This window comes from Corvus kubaryi, unplaced genomic scaffold (genome assembly GCF_017639235.1).
Source record: "Corvus kubaryi isolate FWS band 111438036 unplaced genomic scaffold, C.kubaryi_AGA036_p1.0 76, whole genome shotgun sequence".
Classification (NCBI taxonomy): Eukaryota; Metazoa; Chordata; class Aves; order Passeriformes; family Corvidae; genus Corvus; species Corvus kubaryi.
This window is the reverse complement of record NW_024582063.1, coordinates 422,460-444,112: the sequence shown is the minus strand read 5'-3', so window position 1 is coordinate 444,112 and position 21,653 is coordinate 422,460. Positions and strand designations below refer to the sequence as shown.

Genomic DNA, 21,653 nt, shown 5'->3' with positions numbered 1-21,653 from the left:
TATGGTGTAAAATTATTGTGCTCTACATTCAGGAATTATATTGCTTTTTGTAATTGCATAGTAGCTTTATAGGGTGTGATCCCAACCTAAACCCACACCGAACATTCTGCTAAACAGAGCAGTGACCTTTGGTTTAACTTCCTTCATTTTATGAAAATGCAAATACTTAGTTTATTGCATACTGAATTAGAGCAAATATAGGCCATTAGCAAGTCAAATTCTGCCAATATTTCAACACAGCTCTGAGGAACAGATGCATAAATTGCATCACCCCAAGTGGCTGAGAAGTACACTGCTCTCAGGAGCACAGTACAGATGACATTACTCATCTACATTTTTGCTGCATCCTCAGCTTATTCCGCTGTTACTTGTGATGTTCTCCCACTGTAAGGACTTATGTTTACATATCCTCCAGAGCAGGACTGGGAGAAGCTGAATTGTAGAGTGAGAGGTCATCAGCTACAGGATGGTACTTTGTTTGGCACTTTGATTATTGACTAAACACTTAGAGATGAGACTAGCAGCAAAATATAGTCAGTTAAACTGAAATAGTTTTATACATACATATTTTCATGAGTAATAACACTACAAATATCTCCCTTCAAAGGATATTCCAGTTTTCATCAGGCATCACTTTGGCAAATCTTACTTCCCTCCTGGAGTAAAAGAGGGATAAGGACCAAACTGTGGCTGAGTCACAACTTTGAACTCTTCACTCTTGCAATAGTTTTCATAACTTCTCCCCTTACAAGCTCCCCCTGCTATGAGCACCTGGCAGACACAGCAGGATCTATCTTCTCATTATCCCTAGGTAAGCACACAGACATCCTTAGGCAATTACTGCTAAAAATAACAATTGTTATGTTCTAACTTTTCAAAAGTGCTGAATTCAGGAACTTGTGAAATTGACTAGAAATAGTGTTGGCACAATGCACTTAATAAATGAGTGTCAGTAGTGAATGAATTGCCTGCCAGAAATACTACACTTCCTCTCAGTTCTTTAGTCCTATTTTAAGGACTTTCTTTCCAGATATGATAGTGTATCCAAAGAAAGGACAAAAGGGATTATAGTCGGTATTTTTACTGCAATAGTAATACTTTTTTAGTAAATATGAATGTAATCTATTTAAAACAAAACAGAAAGTGTGACAAAGATGCACTATCTCTAGTCAAGCAACATTCATGGGATTATTTGTGTATGAAGTATAAATACTGCCTGCTCTTTGATCCCAATTCTATTATCAGTTCTGCAAAATAGCTACTGTGCCAAGTTCCACTCTTTCTGATGAAATTCAAAACTATGTGGGTGCCCAAAAGACTAACTGAATAGGGCATACCCCATTTTATCCCATTCCACAGCTCACAGATAACAAATGTAACAAAAAAGTGGGCAGAAAAGACTTAAGGGAGGGAAAGAGAGAAGCTTTTAGATGATCTGTACTGAATTTCCTGTCAGAGTGCAAAACTGAAAAAGGCAGCTCAGTAACAAAGGTACTGAACGCCTAAATTTTGTCTGTACTGGAAATATATTGCAAGATTCAGGGAAAATCATTATGTCCTCCATCCTTCTGGGTGCAAACAAAATCTCTACCAAGTGTGAATCACTGTGAATATATTAACTCCATTCTCCTTTAGGCAAGCTGCAGAAAACAATTAAACCAATACAGAGCTAGTGAAAGTGTGTCATATTTCAGTTACAAATATTTTACTTCCCTTTCCTGTATCTCCACTTCTCCTGTCAAGTTACATTCTTCTTTCTTTTCCTTGTACAACCTAAGGACAGCCTCACTGTTCACATGAACAGAAGATTTAGCATTTATCTCCTGCCTCTTTTGACTAATGAGAGATGCTGTGTGAAAATTGTCTAAAAAGAACTCCACCATAAGTCATGATCTTCATAAACTAAAACTTGTGTACTAATACATTTTTAGCTAACTTCAAATTTTATCCCTGAAGTGTAAAGTTGCTCTCTCCAAATGTAAAAATATCTTGTCAGAGCCACTCAGAAGGCCAGAATAAAGTTGGCTTTATCATGCAATAGAAGTTTACCAGCAACTTTCATATAAGGATGGAGTAGTGAGATACACACCAGTTTTGGGTTTCTCACACACACTCAGAGCCTAATGTATTTGAAAAAGTTCTGGGGCACCTCAAGAAAAGAACTTCAATGAATTTAGTTTTACGAAGGATGATGCAATCACAGTCCAAATCCTAACTGACAGGATATGAACAGCATGGCAAGCTTACAGCCTACAAAATCTGCAGATCTAATCAATACTTCGGAAACAGCAGTATCCTTTATTCCAGTGGCTGCATGCAAACTCTGGAATTTCTTCTGAGGCAGTCTGGAAGCTAATTTTGTGTATGTGTGTATAGCAAAGGGGTGTAGCTCATACTTACTGTGATGTTGACAGAGATCTATCTCATCTTACTGCCTGTTTTATTAACACTTCTGTAGAGGAAGCATCCCAAGTCTCTAAGCATACAACACCAGATCATTTTACTCCCAACAATCATCAATGTGACCACAGTAGTTCGAGGCTGACTCCAAACTGGGCTGGATTTGAACAGATGCTGAAGAGATTTGAGGCCCCATGCAATTACTGACACCCCTCAAAAACAGCTAACAATTTTAGCTTCAGTTAAAAACAAGAGATTCGAGCTATGCCCGCTAACAACAAAACTAAGTAGGTTTCCAAAAACAAGATTTCTATCATCAGAATAACTGTGCAACCTCTCCCTTCCTGTTGTGTACATGTCTTGTGAGTGCAAACAAATGCTCTTCCTATTTACCATGTGGGTTTTGTAGCATCTGACACAACAAGGCTTTATTCTTTACATGAGACCAAAAGCACTTCTGTAACACAAACACCAATGCAAACATAATGGAAAAGGAGAGCCAAGTCTTGCTGAAAGTCATCTCTGGCTGAAGCACAACACAACCTTTAAAAGACCAAAGTATCCAACTAAGAGAACCAAATGCAAAATTCAAGAAGTGGCAAAACATAAGACAACAGAACATCCACCTAAAGACAACAAAAGCAGAGTATTATATTTCCTTCCAGAAAGAAGACAAACAAAATAGCCTAAAACTACTCTTTTGACTTAAGACACTATTAAAATGTGAAGTTTTCATCTGATAATGTTAATTCAGAATATCACTGTAGTCCCAATAACAGATCATATGTTTAAACCTCTAAAAAAAACTATTAATGAACACCTGTTTCAGATTCACATTGCTTATCAGGCCAGTTAATAACAAAACTACCTAATGTAATCCAACCAAAAGGATTCAGAACTCTGTTCTGAACCACTGAACTGCAGTGCAAAGATTGGGGAGGAAAAAAAAAAAGGCATTTCAGATGATAAAAATAATCTTAAAAATACATAGTATTTACTTAAATAGTTTTATACACAGCAATGCCTGCCTGGGTACAACCTTCTGTATTGCCCTGAGTCACAGTGAGACATTGAATAACCCTCTAGGTATCTGCAGTATATCTTCTATTCACAGAACTTTATATTCACTCTTCAGAAGATATCCACATTGCCTCTTGATTGGGGTTTATGCTCCTCGTCAACTCTGTGGGAAGAGTCTCCTGACAGTTTTCCTACTGCCCAGAAGGTTACTCAAAACTCAGCAGTTTCATCACATCGGTGAGGTGTGAAAGGAGAGAGCATTAGATACATTAAGAAATACAACATGTTCTGAGGAGCCAGTAACAATGATGAACTCCTCAGTCTCTAATGAGAGTGGACAAAGTTCATGTGCTCCATCATTGTAAGAATCACTATTAACAGGAAAAATGCCACACGCAGCCATTTTTTGTTCCCTTTGTGATCTTTGTTACAGCAGCAGTTCATCAGAACTCTGGAAACATCAGCCTCTTTCTCTTGCAAGGCAGAATATCACTGCCATTTCCACAGCCCAAAAATGCCTTATTACCAGACTGAAAATTCTGTTTTCCTCCTGGATAACACAAACACCTAAGCTTCAAAGAATAAGTGTCCACTACGTGCTAGGAGGAAAGCAGGGATGCATTAACCCTGCAGACTTATCCCTCTAAGTGTGGCTATGCTGCAACATTTTCTTTTTCCGCTAAGTCCAACTTAATGAGGAATTAAAACATGTTTACTGAGGTTGTAAAAAACATATAGCACTACCAAGGTAAAACCATTGCTGCTATTCCCAGTTTCACAACAAACTAATTTTCTTGCTGCTGCAGTTTCCACCTAGGAGATTTCTCAGCCCCAGGGAGAAAGTATGATTCCTTCTTACAATATGGATGATTACACACCACTTCCAAAATTCCTTGTGATTATGCATCACATTTGCTAAATTTGCTTATATAACCTCACATTAGGCATTTTAATGAGCCATGCTATAGGCTTACAGAAGTGGTCTGCTAATGACTATCAGCCTGCAGACTGGGTAAAAGAATGTCACATGTCCATAAATCCCTAAACGCACGACGAAGCAACCAACAGACATACCCAAACCCACACTCTTAAAATCCATCGCATTATCTCAGGCTTGCCAGTGACTATGAGGCAGAACCACAGAGAGAGTGATCCTTGCAATAGCCAGAAAATTTATCAAGACGGAAAGAATGTGATCAGTCAGTTGAAATGAGCTACTGGGACACCTGACACTCCCCAAAGGAGAGTGGCCACTGTAGCTGCTGCATGCAGGGAATGGTAGGAGCCACCAGAAGGCGAAGGTCTGGAGCCTATCAAGGTCCAAGTAAAAAAATTATTTCATATGGCAATTACTCTAGTGCACATTGGTCCAAAATATGCAGGAAGAATCATCAGCTGAGTAAGGGTAAACAAGGAAGGACGGGGCTACTTTTTAAGAGTGGTGCTTTCACATAATAGTTAGACACATATAAAGAAAAAGAACATCCATACTCAAATAAGCCTCTTCTGCTGTTAAGGAAAAGCCTAAAAGCTAACTTGTTCCCCATTAGCTGATCCAATGAGCTCAGCAATGTTTCACCGAACATATTGTGGGGTTTTGTCCAAACTTTGAGAGTCTGCATTCAATGTTGACAAACAGGCATGACAGACATGGGATCAAGCCTTATCTTCATCCTCAGATTGATTGCTCTGTCCACAGCTGAACCTGTGGTGTTAACCCATAACCCTTCAAACTTCTGTTTGTTCATGTCTCTGGATTACTGTTACTTGCACACATATGAGTAATTTTAATTTTTTTACAGAGTAGGTAAATATTGAAACATACAAAACAAAACAGTGCAGACACTCAGATGTCTAGAATTCTATATTACCCTCTCTAGGTCTTACATTTTATTTACATTATCTCAGTCTGAATGGAATGGCTTCTACAACTGCTCTTTGAGGTAACATGAGGTTTGGTTATTTACCAAATAATGAAATATAAACTTAAAATAGATATTTATTTTATTTTTGCAAGTACTAAAAACCAGAACTGAATCTGGTAAACACCAGAACTACTGAATACATAATAAGTTTCCACCATTTCTACAGCAGATCCAGCTCCACTGGAAACCACAGTGACAGAGGTACAAGACCAGACCAAGCACTGGCACTGCCCAACCACCTAACTAAAACATTAAAACTTGCTTCAAAAAATATTAGGTGAAGAGGTTTTTAGGTTTGTTTTGTTTTGTTTTAAAACCCCAGCTCCTGATTCACTATCTACTATATTACTGCTAGTACTGGAGTGCTGAACTGGCCAAGTTTGGTTATTCAAATACCGTCGCTGCAGCGGTTTTTGTCTGCGTATTTGTTTGTATTTTTCAAGACAGTTCAAGTTTATCTGGAACATCTTTGAGATTAATGTCACCTTGCCTGTGGTTAGATTTCTTGCTGAATTTACTCTCTTCCAATCATCCCTTCAGGAACTGAAAAAAAAAAAAACAAACCAAAAAACAAAAACAAAAAAAACCCCCAAAACCAAATAAAATCAAGAAAAAGGATTGAGCTCTGGTACAGTATTTTCTTACACTTGAAGTTTTAGGAATTTTAGGCATAACTTAACTAAAATGCTGCACTACATTAGAAAAATGTGTAAAAGTCTGTCTTTTATCTACCTCAACTCCCTCCCAGTTAAGTTCCAGTTCTGATGTTCATAAATCACTCTTACTTTAGCTTAATGGGCTTTAAAAACAAATACTTGCTGATAATTGGAGAAAGGTTACTTATATTGTTGAGCATTGTCTGGCATGAGCAAACTGAAATCTGAAACGTGTTCACTGATCAAGAAGTTCAATCAACTCTCCTCCTTAGTAGGATTTACTGAATTAATTAAAAAATTATAATGCAAACCTGATCAAAATTTAATTTAAATTTCCTCCAAGGTAAAGTAATAATATTACAATGGTTGATTAATGAATTTGACTGTATTTTAATCTAGGAAATTCCTAATTGTCCTCAGTGCTAATGTAAATACCAATTAGGAATTAAAAAATAAGGAATCAATTGGTTACATAGATTTCTTGAAATACAACTGCAATTACAATTAAATAATATTGCTGTCATCAGTAACTGAATATATTTTAACAACCCCAACAAAATATTTGACTGTAAAAATCATGGTAGACCTCACAGGCACACCTTGATTTTTGCACCCCTCAGCAGGGCTGATGAGCCCCAGAAGCCTGAGATGCTCTGTACTGCTCTGCTCCCACCCAGCACTAGTTTGTGTCCCCTGGACAGCACTGCAGTGAGCCATGGAATCACATCCTTAGGGAAACAAAGGCAATTTATAGCAAAAAAGCCTCCACAGCATTTGCTCATACTGGTGTGTGTCCTGTGTCAATCATCTGACACTTGTACAGCAACCAGTGTCCATGTAGTGGGATATTCAACAGTTTGCAGCACAAGTCTATCCTAGAAAGCCCCACACCACTGAATAAAATGAAATATCTGTAGTCTGAGAGAACCTCGGGTGGTGCTGGGCTCAGAAAATAAGCCTTCTTCTCATTTACTTCAGGGTCGGAGAGATCTGACTGTGGCTATAACAACGTTCATAGCTTCCTTATGCATAATCAATTGTTCTCCAGTAACCAGAAAATTTGGGCTTATCTAATCCTACAGCACCATAGAAACAAGGACCCATGTGTTCCTGCCTGTGTACATGACAGCATCATATATATCTGCTTCAGAAAAATCCTGCTTGTTTTAATGACCTAGAAACATTTTCCCCAAACCAAACATCAGAAAATGCCTGGCTGCAGAACAGTTACATCCACCATTCTATTTTGGAAAATGTAAATAACTTAGATAAATTATATAATATCTGGTGAAATAACACATACCTGGTCACTGTTTGACAATAAACTTCTCCAAGTATTTTGGAGATAAACCCAAAAATACATCCTTAAAAAAGTCTTTGCTCACTGGGATCAGGTTTATATGACGTATGCCCACTTAACAATTCCCAAGAATCTCCTCTAAAACCAGTGTATCATGAAATTGAACATACTTTTATAGCCCACCTATAACCTCTTTAAAAAACCAAATTTACATCATCTCTTAGACATTAAGTTCTAGTGTCATAAATAGCAAAACAGCACTGCTTTCAAAGCCCTTTAAAAAAACTTCCTGACTTCAAAACAGGTATGTTGTTGTTTCATAGAAATAGAAACAGATCCTAAAGCCACACAATATTGAAGGATATATTTAGTACTTGCTGGAAGCATCCTAACTGCTATTTTCCTGTATCAATGTAGCTGACACTCAATTCTTAACTGTTTTTCCTCAATTTTCCTCTATACTACATAAAACCCAACTATTTTTAGTGGTTGTCAGATTTGAAGGCTACAAATCTCTGTAGTTATTGCACCCTTCTCTTCTTGCATATAATCTCTCAATTAAAACAAATGTGTCCCCAAAGAACTTAGAAGGAGAGGCTGAATTAACAAACCGTTTAAGTGAACCAGAAGCAAGGCAATCCCTTATGAATACAGAGTCAGCAATTAGCCAAAATGCTCCATCTTGCTGTTCACAACGAGGCTGAGGCTCAATAAAAATTAAACATTGATGCAGGCAAGGCATTCCCATGGGGCTCACATATAATAAACCATCACTCAACAGTTGCTTTATGTCCAAGAAACTGGGACACAGCTTGAGACTGGCTGGCTGCCTGTTTGATAAAGTGGAAAGCTATTGGTGATAAGTATTTTCTCTTATTTTCATATCCCCCAAGTGTCATAAACAGGCTCAGGAAGTACTTAAATGTGGCTCCTAACAGTCCCACGCTCACAGTGGTGCCAAAGAGACATTATTCAGGTTCTGACTGATCAGAGAATGACAGTCCACAGGTTATGCATGGAGTCACAGTCACGCCTTTGGATCAGCCCAAAATGATAATCCCCAGCACTGTCTTTCCCAAAACCTCTAAGGATGAGGCCACCAGTTTCTTAAAGCCCTATCTCAATTTAGGTCTTAGCTTGATTAGGGTGTGTTCAGCAGTCCACACTTCAGTGACGACCTTTTTAAGGAAAAATGCAGGATTTAGGAGGCTTCATTACCACCCTGCAGAACACAATACATTGAAACTTGAACACAGAATAAAGTAGTTTGGAACTATGATATTTTTACTTCAACAGGACACAGTCAGGAAAACAAAGATTGTTTATGAAAATGCTCTTTGAAGCCACAGATAAGTAACCCACAATGTATCAGCTCCTTTAAATCCCTCAGAAACTGAGGCACTCAGCATCTCACTTTCATCAAGCTAAAACACATATTATATCAACTATTCTATTCCATCAACCAGAAACCTTGAACACTAGATATGTAACTAATAAAAATGTTCAGCATGTCAAATAGTAAGCCACTGTTCAAAAAAAGGGTATTTTTAAAGCCTGTACTACAACAATAACAGCAGTTTTATAGGACTATAAAAGAACCTCCAGCTGCAACTGCAAAACGACTCACCACCTTGGAAAAGCTTGTTCCAAAATAAATGGGCTGATGTTCCAAAGTTCAGTTTTTATCCAGACACCCTCTATTACATCAACCTTTTATAATTTGTCTTACTCTGTCCTTACAAGGTCATCACGACTTTCACTTCACAGGAGAATCCAGCTTTCCATCAACAGAGTGTGAGGATCAAAGAGAAAATAAATGCACATTGCCACGGGATGGCTTTAATTCTCATAAACTTCACAAATCCTTGGCTGGTTCATGCTCACCTTTCGCAGGAGGAAGCAAATCCGCTCAATATTCCTCAGCCGCTCCCTCTGTCAGGAGAAAGTGAGGGAAAGGCAGGAGATTAGCTGGTGTTATAAATTAACACAATATATTACAAGGGGTCAATGTTTTAATTAATGGCTGCAGTGAAGCAACACATTATTAATCTGAAATGACAGCATTCAATTCTTACCTACTGCTTGCAAGCCAAATGATTTTCCCATTTCTAAGTCCCAGTAAGTTATTTTTCATTTGTTACTGGGCGTAACAATATCAGCTGGGGATTCAAGTCTATGTTAGCCTTCAGCCAGAGGCTGCAACTCTATTTTAAGTCAGCATTTTTGGCTCCATCCAGTTGTGCCAATTTATACCACAGAGACCTGGTCTTGCATTTTCAGGTACCCAACCTCTGGCTTCAAGATAAATCTGAGTGGGAAAAACAACAATGAAGTTTGCATGGCAGCTCTTCCTCTATCACTAAAATGGTGCCTGAACACGTAAAACTAGAATTTAACACATTAGTGAAAAATATCTGAAATATCCTAAAAATGCCACTTTAAACAGCAGATGCATTCATAAATACTGAAAATCATTGTAATTAGGCATTGTGACTCAAAAGATGTTCTAAGCTCAACTCACAGAAAGAAGACAAATCAAAGACAGGCTTTCTTTTCAATGGCTCATAATGAGGAGCTCACCAGCAAAACCAAATTTCACTGCATAACCCCATGACTGGAGTTACTGTTAGTTACACTGCAGAAGGCAGAGTGGGTTTGCTGTCCTCAGAAGACTATCTAATATTTTCATTTAGACATGGCAAAAAATATTCCAAACAATGAACTTTTTAAAGCAGGTAATGTACTATACCAATGTGAGAAGCCAAGTCTACCTAAGCTTTTTGCTTTTCAAATGTTTTAAAACTCAAACTTGTGGCAATTTTATTCCAGTCTCCAAATGAATGTCTGTTTTCCTTTCCTGTCCCCAAGTTTAAGCCATTTTAAAAAAAAAAAGTATCATTTTGGAAAGACAACGAGGCAGTGGCAGCTTGATAGGCGTCAGAAAAATAGAGTGCCTCTTTTTGGAGCCTCTGAGCTAAAAGAGAGTCAGAAATTTTAGACTCACAGTTGCAAACATGAGAATGGATGTGTGTGGATGTGCCTGTGAAGCTGCAGAAAGCTCCCTTGCCTTTAGAAGTGGAGAGGGAAAGACAGATGCCAACTGCAGCTGACCTTGTAGAAAGTCTATCTCTGAACTGGAGGTAATAGAGAGCAAACCAGGAAATATGAATTAAATTCTCAGTACTGCCATTGTTTTTGCCTCTGGTTTGTCTTTAACTCAGCCTCCTCTTGCCAAAAAGCCTCTATCCTCTGTCATGAAAACACTGTGGAGGACATGTGGGTAAACTTCAGACACTCTTACAGTGCAATACAGAAAACTACCCCACCAAAAAAACGGAATATGGGCACATACCACTGTGCACAGGGAAAAAGGAAAATTCACTCGGCAAAAGACACAAGAAATGCCCACTAAAAATCTTCCTTTTATGACAATCTAAAAGGCATCAACATATATACTGTGCAGAAAAAAGCAATCTCAGATTATTGCTTGAGTTATCAAAGAAAGTTTCAAGAAGTCAGGTATGTGAACCACAGAATACTCTGCTGTGCTTTACTAGAAACGTTATGATTCACTTTTTGATTGCACCACTAATATGACAAAAAAAGGGACTTGTTAACTTTTTTTTAATCATGGAGACCAACTCCATTACCATTTTCAAATAAGATTAAATTATCTCCACCGAGCATCTCAAGTTTTAGGAAGGGAACAGTTTACTGGAATTTGGTACATATAAATTCAGTCTGCAGTTCTCAAGATGGGAAATAAAAACAGATAAAGTGAATTGAAAATCAGATTACTTCCAGTAAATTCAAAACCAGATTACATCCACTGATGTCCTCTATAGGATTTCCTCACGTAATTTCTTTCTTCTTATTCTTTGCTTATGTGTTAGTGAACAGTAAAAAAAAAATTGTATTCTAGGATTATAAAGCTTATGCTTAAGATCATCAGTGGTCTAAGCAGTGCAAGTCCTCAGCTGAGTTATGAAACAAAGTTAAATGGCAAAGTACTAGTACTGAATCTGGTTACCAATTGTAGGCAATTCAAGAACTTCATCCTCTGTAGAGATCAAATTCAGCATGTGTCATGACCATTGTAATTCCCAGTGGGGAGACGAGTTCTGCTCTCAGTTCTCGTGGTACAAACTGACACGTGTAGCAGTAGTCAGCCAAATCACCTTAGATTACAGCTTTAATTATCAGAGGAATTTTGATATGCATAAATCTAGGCTGCACTTTTGGTTCACTAGTTAAAACTGAGTTTACAGTCCCAGGTATTTACTGCGTTTCCATGCAGATACAGCAGAATATGACATTTACTCCTAAACCACAGGAGAATCTAGAGCCCTGCCATGGGACAGAGAAGTCCAGGCATGCACCTCTTTTGCTTCATTATTACAGACAATATGGGAGAAGCATGGGTCATCCCACGCCCGAACAGAGAGAAAGCAAATTATTTTGAAAATGAAAACTTATGCCACAGAATGAAAAGGTAAAAAAGAAAGCAACAGCATCCCATGACACCCTTCAGTTTTTGAATTTCCAAATTACCTTCCTGCCTCCTTCAGCAAAGAGGAAAGCCATTAACATAAACATCACCATCTGGCTCCTCAGACTGGCCCAATAAATCAATTTTCCAAACCACAGCTGACTTCACAAGAGACTCCCTATTAATTGCCACACTCATCCGTCACTGACAGCTCAGTGCTCCCTGTTTCTGGAGCAGCCCCAGCTCCGCAGGCCCTGGCTGTACTCACTGCGTGGGCCGGGTTGCACTGGTCGATGGGGCTCTTGAAGTCTGTCCGAAGTTCATCGAAGGCAATTATCTGAAAAACAATTTTTTCAACTCCTGTAATGAATTCTCATTCAAACACTTATTTTCCTTAAGGGATTAATTACATGCACTGACTGCCTTCCTGTCTTTCCAGGGAAAACATGGAAAAATAGCTTCCCCGACACACTCCCTTTAGAACTAAGTAGTTAAAACAAAGCATGGCATACTCCTACATATGACACCTAGAACTCATTAATCTGTCACTCTGCAAAATCATATCTATAGCCTTTTCAGTGTTGCTCCTTTCCATATTTCTTCCCTCATATTAACAAGAATTCTTTTCTCAAATTTCCACATGACATAAAACTACTTCACAAACAGATACATCTCCAGATTTGATGGAAAAAGTCATTAGCTGCCTAAAACACAGAGATGGATCTGATACGATGTTCCAGGTTTAGTACATAAACTGTCCATTTTATTAGTTGTTAAACCTACCTCAGATATTAATTCCAAATTAGTATCAGCTTTACCATCAAGCTGCTATTCATTAACAAGCACACTCCTCAAAAGGTAAAGCACTCTAGAGCAAACATGCCCTTCCTAAATTGTGGCAGGTTTTAAAACTTTACTTCAGATCTCACTAATGGAGAGATATCTTTTGCTCAGGTCCTTTGGTCTCCTCCATTAACGGATGGATTGAGACACCCTGGTAATTACTGATGCTTTTAAAGTACAGCAGATAAATTGCCTATAAAAATAATACCATTTGATAGCATTTTCTTGGAAGATCTTGCGTTAGCTCTAGTGAAGAGCTAGTGTTTTCCTGGAAGATCGTTTTCTTGGAAAGAAAACAGCTGTAATGATCCTCAGCATACTTCATTCAAAGATCTCAAAGCACATTCTTAACTTTGTGTTTGCATTCTAGTAATACCTTTTATTCTGCTTCTGTCTTGCTTCACCCAAGGAAGGAAAGCTCACTGACAGGCACCACATAAACAGATGTTAAAACAATGATTCCTTTTTAGACACTTTACAACCCAAAGTCTCTGCTCTTAATAAGAGATGATGGAAGTACAAGGCAGCAATCTGGTAATTAGTAGAGTGCAACAGCCTTTCCATGATGCGTTACAACGTGCCTGCTTGCCTGGCTGTTCAAAAATGAACCAACTGGGTGTCAGCACAGACCTGCTGCATAGCCAAAATGCATTCATTTAGCAGAGATGGAAGGCAGGAGCAGAAAGCCTGAAAAGGGCCTGTTCTTGAATCATAATAATCTGGTGAGAGGCTCGAGAATAAAACCCAGAGCTACAATCCCCAAATTTCAGCAGCGCTCCACATCCCACTCTAATGCTGCATTCATCACACCAAAGCACATTTAAAAATCAAAAGTGTGGCATTTTACAAGAGCCCTCCACAGAATTCAATTTATTCAACTATGACAAGTCGAAGTGGCAGAATAAACCACAAAGGGAACTATAAAATGTGATTACAAGTGAAGCATTTCTCCCTATGGATGCAGTACCTCTTCAAGTTAGGAATCAGATCTGCAATGGTAAAAGAGCAACTAACAGAAGCTGTGAGGAGTTTGCAGTACATTTATGAAGAATAAGGCTCACGACACCTCTGTATTTAATTCTTCTTGGACAGGTCGTTATATTCTCCAGCTGGACCAACTGCTAAGAGGGCTACAACCCCACGAGTCAGTGTAACTGGGTATCTCTTTGCAGTTGGGTACCAGCATCAGCACTGACAGAAAGGGGGAAGCATGGAAAAGAGGTTAGACTCAAATATACTGCACATTTATATTTACTTATATTTTTCACTTTCTTTTCCTCCCTTTTTTTTTTTAATTTCACCAACATTCCCAGTTCTGTAGCCAAGACCCTACTCTATTTGCTGGTACATAATTTATGTTATGCTTGCATTATATGTAAGTGCATTGAAACACATCTGACAGGTATTAAGCACACGGTTTTCACAGAACCAGTACGTAAAATGCAACAGTCTCACAGACAAACCTTTTGAGACGCCTGAAAGTTATGACAATCTTAAGAGACACTTCTGCTACACCTGAAAGAGATTGAGGTCTGGTATCAAGCACACGTGACTGGAGGAAAGTTTCTTCAATAAAAGTTTCAGTGTCTCTCTGGAAGGAGGCTGACAAAAATAAACCCTCCTCAATTCTTATCATTTTATTTCAAAAAAAGTTCCATAATAGTTTATATTTTGTTACATCTCCAGAAATAGAAGTCTGGTGATGACAGGAAAATACCTATTTTTATTTATGAAAAAGCACACTCCTATTTCCTATTTCTTAGTTACAGTGAAAAAATTTAAAGCGTAACATTAGGCAGGCTCAGACTCAGAGGAATATAAAGAAACTCCCAAAGCATTTTGGGGGCATGGGTTTTTTCTGTTTTGTTGTTGGGAGTGGGGTGGGTTGGGGTTTTTTTTTGTTGCTTTTAAATCTTACATGTTGTCTGTCTTAAATCGAAAGCCACAACTGAGTAAAACTGTAGCTTCTTAAGATTAGCAGTTGCTCACAACACACCGAGTAACTGTGCAACTAATTATATTATATTACTGAAAATACAGCTGGGCTGTGCTGCAGCGGGGTGTGCATAACTAATTAGGAAACATCTTCCTCTTTCAATTATAACTTGCCTTCTGGAGCAGTTTAATGCCCTGAGGTGTTGAGTGGCTGGAGCTGCCATTTTTCCATCCAGACCCCTAATAACCAAGTACTTGTCTCCATTAAGTATTTCACACACAATGCTTTCACGAGAGCTGCGGTGCTCTGACCACAGCCAGAGGAACAATCTCCTGCCTGTTCCCATTTCAGCTGGATGCAGTTCAGCTGCCTGACTCCCACACATGTACCGAGCAGAGCTGCTGAGTGCTCTGGGACAGCATCTGGACACACTCAAGGTCTGTTTCACCTCAGAAACTGCCCCACTTACCAGCATCTCGAGCAGAGCAGTTCATCTCATCTCATCTCATCTCATCTCATCTCGAGACAAACAATGTAATAGATCCCAGTCAGGGCACTTCATAAGAAATGACATTGTTTCACCTTTGTAAATGAATGTATTTTATAAAGCATTCATTATCTTTTAGTTTTCCAATCTAATTTGATCCAGGGTGGCAATCCAGACTACAAATCATGCACACACATGGACATCAGCAACCCAATCTCTCCGAAGGCCACACAAGAAACGGACCATTCCAAAGAAAAATGACCAGCCCCTAGTCACAAAGCTGAACAGAATTTGGAAACATGTGCCACGTCTTACAAAAAGGAGAAGTTTATTTCTATTTGTGAAGATTCATGTTGCACACAGCTTCGTAGAGAGAGAATAGGATCATCAGGTATTTATTTAGGAACTTGAAGAAAAAAAACCCCAAAACACCAAGTGTAGCAGGTTTGGTTTGTAACCGGGCGGAAACACCAATTTAGTGTAGTGGTTTGGTCCAAAATACTCATTACTATTTACCTTCTGTGAGATAAGAATTAGGAGAAACGCAAAGCAGTCACCAAACTTGAAAGAATAGAAAGAAGTTTATTAACAGACCTAAAAGAAGAAAAAAAAGTCATACCACGCCTTCAGAACACTTCTCCTCCCCCCGCCTTTCCCCTTCTTGCAGTGATAATGTAAAAAGACAGCCCTTGAGATGTTCAGTCTGTTTACCACTTCCATAATAACCTTGTTCAGTCCATTTAGGAAGAGGAGTCTCTTGCCCATGCTATGAAAACATTATCACAAGGAGCCAGCCGCCCGGCTTGGTTCTCTGCTCGCATGTGAGTCCCTTCCCCCGTCTTGCAGCTTTTCCCACAACTGCTTTCGAGGGTCCACTCTTGAATTGCTGGGGTAAAATTTTAAGGTTGAGCCGTTCAGAAACAAAAGTTCTCTTCACCCATCTCTGGGAGCATTTCATTTCTAAGAATAGAGGCCCTTCTCCTTCCCTGGAAGCAAAGGGTCTTCCTCATCTTCCTCTTTAGAACTATCTCTGGGAGCATCTCTAGGACCTGAGGTTTTCTCTTTTTCCATTTGGAGCAAAAGTCCTCATCACTTCCATCTCTCCCTGTTCAAACTTCTCATGAAATTACAGCTGCGTCAGCATCTGCTTATCTCAGCGCAGGTGCTTTTGCTCACAAGTTGAATGCTCCACCCCCCATGCCTTCATGAAATTACAGCAGGTACTCTGATCTATCATAGCTTCACAACAGAATTTCAGCTTTAAGCATCTCCTCTTTCACTTCCCTCCGGTTTTCAGCTCTTCATAGCACTAAAAGGGTTAATCTCACCTAGGCCTTGCAGCTGGAATGTGGCTTATCGCTGTTGGTCACATGACCTCTGCCAGACAGCCCTGCAGCTTTAGCTGAATCTTGGCAGCTCTGGAGAGGGGGAGCCGAGCCGCTCCGGCTGCCCACAGCCCCGCTGTGGGGGGGGTTCCGCGGGTGGAACAGGGCCCGTCGGCTCCAGGATGGCCGTGGCCCGACCCGGCCTGGCCTGAGCAGGGCCTGGGCCGGGCCCGCTGGCCCCCACACGGGGCCCGCAGCCACCTGTCCCAGCACCGGAAACAAGACAGAGAGAGTCTGCCTCGGGGTTTCCTGTTCTTAAGTGTGGATCACGGAGGCGGTCACAACTTTAAGTGGCTTAAAGAATTGTCCATATTCAAAGTGGCCAGCTGATAGGTTCTGTCAGGTCACAGAAGGAGCTGTAAGCACTCCTTTGCAAGAACATCACTTTCGGGACTATGCTTGCTAACCCATGACACCAAGTTATCTGTTGACTTGCAAAGCCTTATGAGGAAAAGAAAAAGTGCATCATGTTTAGCAGTAATTTTTATAATTACTGCAGAAACAGGCCAGGGATTGAATAGACAATGCATTCAGCACTACCTTCTGTCTTGGGGAATTTTCCCTGTGAGTCCACACTGCAAAGCATTGCAGGAAGTTTGTTCTGCCACTGCCCTAGGCATGCTTTTTCCTGGTGAGAGAAGTGTACTCGTGTGTGTTTTCCACCTAATAAAACTAAAGTTCTATAAAAATACTGCTTGCAGTCTCTGGTGATTCACACCATCTGCAAATCTCAAAACTCCCAGTCTAAGTCAGCAAGGAGTTTGCCCCAATTTATACACATAATGCATCAATGAGATCGTGATGACAATACAGGTTTCAATTGCAATTATATTTAGAAAATTTGTTTTCATTATCTGCATTCTCTCTGCTTATCAGAGAGACCATAACAGCTTTGAATAATGCAGTATTCACCTATTACCTATGACTGAGCATGAATTTTGCTTTCTTTCTATGCTTTTGTACCCATCAAAATGAAAATTTCACTTGATGCTAGAAATTAGCTATATCTCATTTTTAGGGAACATACTTTTTTTCTTAATCACTGAGCTCTTACAGAAACATATTTTAATTGAGAATGTGGTGGTTTAGGGTGGCAGTGAAGTTGGTGTGGGTGTGAATCCAGTGACAGCAAAGAAGTTGGATATTATTGCTTACTGGCATCTCAGGAAAGTTAAGATAAAACAGAACTTGATGACAACCACACTAACCACAGAACAGAACAGTAACACCTAACATATGCTTCCTTGCCACCACCCTGTCAATGCACCACCATCCCATACTGAAGGAACTGTCTTTAATGGTTCATTTAGACAATTTGTCTCCCCCTCCACTCTCCCAGGCAGCTTTCACAGCACCCAGACCCGCAGTTCACAGGCTGACTGCAAGTCAGCACATGCACAGAAGTTAGGCAGGATTAGGAGCATGCTGTGCTCCTGAACTTCATGCCTGCTCAGCAACTGATGCACAGACATATCAACTGTCTTGGGAAAACGTGCTTGGCTGAGGAACTTTGCTGGATTTTGTGGGGCAGAAGCAGCAACTGAAAAAATGTGAGAGAGTCAGTCAGGTAAGAATGAAAAAGGACCGGGAAAGGAAGGTAAGTCACTGCCTTGACATGATGGAGTGAGGGAGCCCATGAAGAGCTACAGAGAACAGGGACATCAACAAAGTGACAGATTGAATGTTTTTTTTTTTTTGCTACCCAATTCTTATCATGATATGAAATGAACCTGAACAAGAAATTTAGCTACGAGGTGCTCTTCTTCCCTCTTTGTTTTCTGGTTGAATTGATCTGGTTAATGCTACCAAGCACGAAAGATAACTCAAGATTGTATGAACGGAGGGGCAAACTGCCTCAAATTCCAGTGCATTTTATCCTTGTTGTCATTATTTCCTGCCTATATCCATTTATTAAGCAGCTCCTATTAAAAAAGGAAAAAAGTCTCAAGTCTTGGTTTTCATCATTCCTTCCCATGTAACACAGTAGCTTCCCAGACCAGTGTATCTGAAATGCTGGTGTTGATGAGAACCCTAACAATAGAGCCAAGTAAAGGGCAGAGAAAAAACGTCAGATTGAAAGTAGTCCTTTCTTCTCTTTTCTCACCCCAAAGTATTTATCTTTCTGAATATTACAGTTATTAATTCACCACATATTAATAAAAGTAAACAATAATAATGAATAATGCTTTGCAGTTATAAATCTGCCTTCAAGGCAATGAAGGTCTTAACAAAGGAAAACATTATTTCCATTTTTTAAACAAGGGAAAAAATGAAGCTCAAAGAAATTAAATTTTTTACAGAAGCAGTGGCAGAAGAACGAAAGGCTCTGGATTTTTACACCATACAAAATTTAGGGGAAACAAAGAATACTGTCAGTACACTAATAACATGAGAAGTGAAATCATGCACTTCTGTCTGATTATTGTGCTGTTGTTCATCTCTAGAGCAGAACACTGGTTTAAGCAGAGTCTTTTCGGATTAAGGTTGCAAATGGTTTTAAGACACTCAAGGGTAGAAAATTGTTCTATTTGTCAGATTTCACACTAACAATTGTATGGCATTTCCTTGCTCTACTTAACTTGAATTTCACATGCTGCCACCATCAAACAACCCGCCACAAAGAAATCCAAAACATGGCTCCATCCAGGGCTGCACAAGCAAACACCTGAGCACCCAGTTTACATCTCTTTACTGAAGTTCTTTTGTCTGTAAAAGGATATTACATTTAGGACAACATGATTTAAACCTTTTTTTAGGCTCTAACTGGAAGCTTAAGCTAACGTAAGTCATGAAAATCTTACTGTAATTTCTTAAGTATTTAAGCCAGATCCTAAGACTTTTCCAATAGAAACTCCAATTGGCAAATTTAAAAAGGCATAATCTCCATCTGGTTAGCATGACTCAAAAGGATTTCTTACCTACCAATGGAAATAAGGAGGCATAATTGTACTACTCTAAATAAATACTGATGAAAATCCATAGAGGAAGGCTCTTTTGCTGAGAGCATGTGTGCACAAACATGCCAGCCTGCACTGCTATATTTACACCACTGTACTCCTCTGCACAGATAGAAACTATACAAGTGAAAATTAAACAAAACAAACAAAAGGAAAAAAAACCTAACAAAAAACCAAAACCTAAAACCAAACAACAAAACCAAACAAAAAAAACCCTACGCCCCCCCCCCAAAAAACCCCTAAACCCCCAACCCTCCAGAAAAGCAGTATTTATTGTATCAGCTACATGAAATTAGATTTCCAAGCCTGCAGAGAGGTGCAGGAGAAACCACTAAGAATTAAGAGTAACTATTTGGCAGTCACTTGAAACAGTCCACACCTATTAGTACAAGCATGAAAAACTCCATCCACACTGTGAAAAATACAGAAATGTATCTTCAGGGATACAACCACACTGTACAGAGCTTTGAGTGCCTTGACTAAAAAGTTACTACGTCCATGGTACCGGTTACTATTGCAGGCCACAATTTGGAAAAGCAAACTGATTTCTGAATGTAAAGAATTCATGTTATTAATTTTGACAAAACCACTAAAAAACCCTCAGCAGCTGCAAAATTCTGTTGTACACACAATGTTTCCAGAAGGATGATTTGACAAGCATCTATTGACAGATTTCTACAACTGCTATGAAATGGGCTTTCAAAGATAATTTCATCCAACTGCAAGGTGAAACAGTTTCTACTGGCTGGCTAGCAACAACAGGGTTCTGGTCACAGATTTCACTTGCTCCCCACAGATACTGAAATATCTTCCCCAGTCATCCTGAAACTGAGATGTCAACCCCCTCCTGCAGCAGAGAGACAAATGTCCCACTGATTCACCACAGACAGAGATGACCTGTGCTTTTATCACAACTTTATACCCACTCACTGTCTTCCAGTCTACACCAGCTGAAATCCAGCCAGACAAAAATCAGCTGTGCACATATAAAGTGCATTTTGTTAAGAGAAGGAAGACAAGCAGCAAGCTGTGCAGGAGGGATGATGCTAATATAGCTGTACAGAGCCTGTTTCTAAATAGGTTAATAGTTTTGCTCCCTGCAGCTAGGACACATTTCCAGACAGACTGCAAGCGGAGGAGGCATTTTTCAGGTAAGTCCAGACTGCCATCCTTCTTTCCCCCCTGAAAGGATTTCATCATTTTGTTGTCGTGATTCTTCTTTTTTTCCTTTTGTTTTTTTAAACCTTACTTTATTACATTCAGTACAAGGAAACAGTTCAGAAACCAGCAGTGTTCTGTGACTCAAACACGCCCCACAACTCACCCCTCAGTGGGACACAAACACTTGCTACCAATACAAAGAAAAAAAAAAACCCACATTTTCAATTAGCACCTAAACTGGTGAATACACCACATTGTTCTGAACAGAATGAAAGTGGTTTTATACACAGAGATGCAATACTTCAGTTTAATTACATTCAGTGTGATAGAAACAATTCTTCTGCCTCAGCTGACTGAAGACTCCACGGGTCAGTGGTGAAGTTAATGTCACAGTCTGAACCAAAGGCAGCAGGTACGGACGGCATTCCCAAGTGCTTGTATGCGTGCTCTTCTCCTTTTTCCAAGAAAATATTACAGAGGATTTAACAGTGTTGCCCACCAGCCCCAAAGGCACAAAATCTATGCATCATTGTAGGCGGAGGGAAATACAGGTGGGATCTCTGCAGCAACAGGGAACAGAGTATAAATCTCCCACACTCCTTGTACTTCTGACACAAGCACGCCACCAGTATTCTCTTCCTGCATATGGTCTCCTCCTCCTACATGCAATGGGGTATTTCATGTGGATTCTTTATAAAACAAACAGGTTTTTTGATTTAGATAACAACATCAAAATGTTTTAAACATTTCAGTATCTAACTGCTTCTGATCTCTTCAGTTCAGCACCAAAACCCCAAGATCAGTTATTCACGGAGCACCAGTGACATCAAACTGACATGTCATTTCTGGGAATGCTGTCACTTGTTAGGTAGGTAGTAAGTTGGTTTGATGGTCAGGACTGGAAAAGCAAACAATCTGCTACAGCAAGGATTCCCACTCACAGCCACGCATTCGGCAAACTAAGAAAGGGCACCACAGAGTGGGTCACGTTGGAAGGGACCACAGTGGGTTGTCTGGTCCAAGCTCCCTGCTCAAGCAGGGTCATCTCAGAGCACATGGCACAGGATTGTGTCCACACGGTTCTGTAATATCCC

The 21,653-nt window shown here is 39.6% G+C and overlaps 1 protein-coding gene across 1 annotated transcript in view; it reads right to left on the bottom strand.

Moving 5' to 3' along the window:
- The window catches only part of CNIH3 (cornichon family AMPA receptor auxiliary protein 3), a 41,256-nt gene that overhangs the window by 11,934 nt on the left and 7,669 nt on the right, over positions 1-21,653 (bottom strand). Inside the window, exons 2-3 of the mRNA XM_042051733.1 lie at positions 12,059-12,127; positions 9,186-9,233 (exon numbers count right to left, since the gene is read on the bottom strand). Of these exons, the coding sequence (XP_041907667.1) occupies positions 9,186-9,233; positions 12,059-12,127 (117 nt within the window). The remainder of the gene's footprint in view (positions 1-9,185; positions 9,234-12,058; positions 12,128-21,653) is intronic.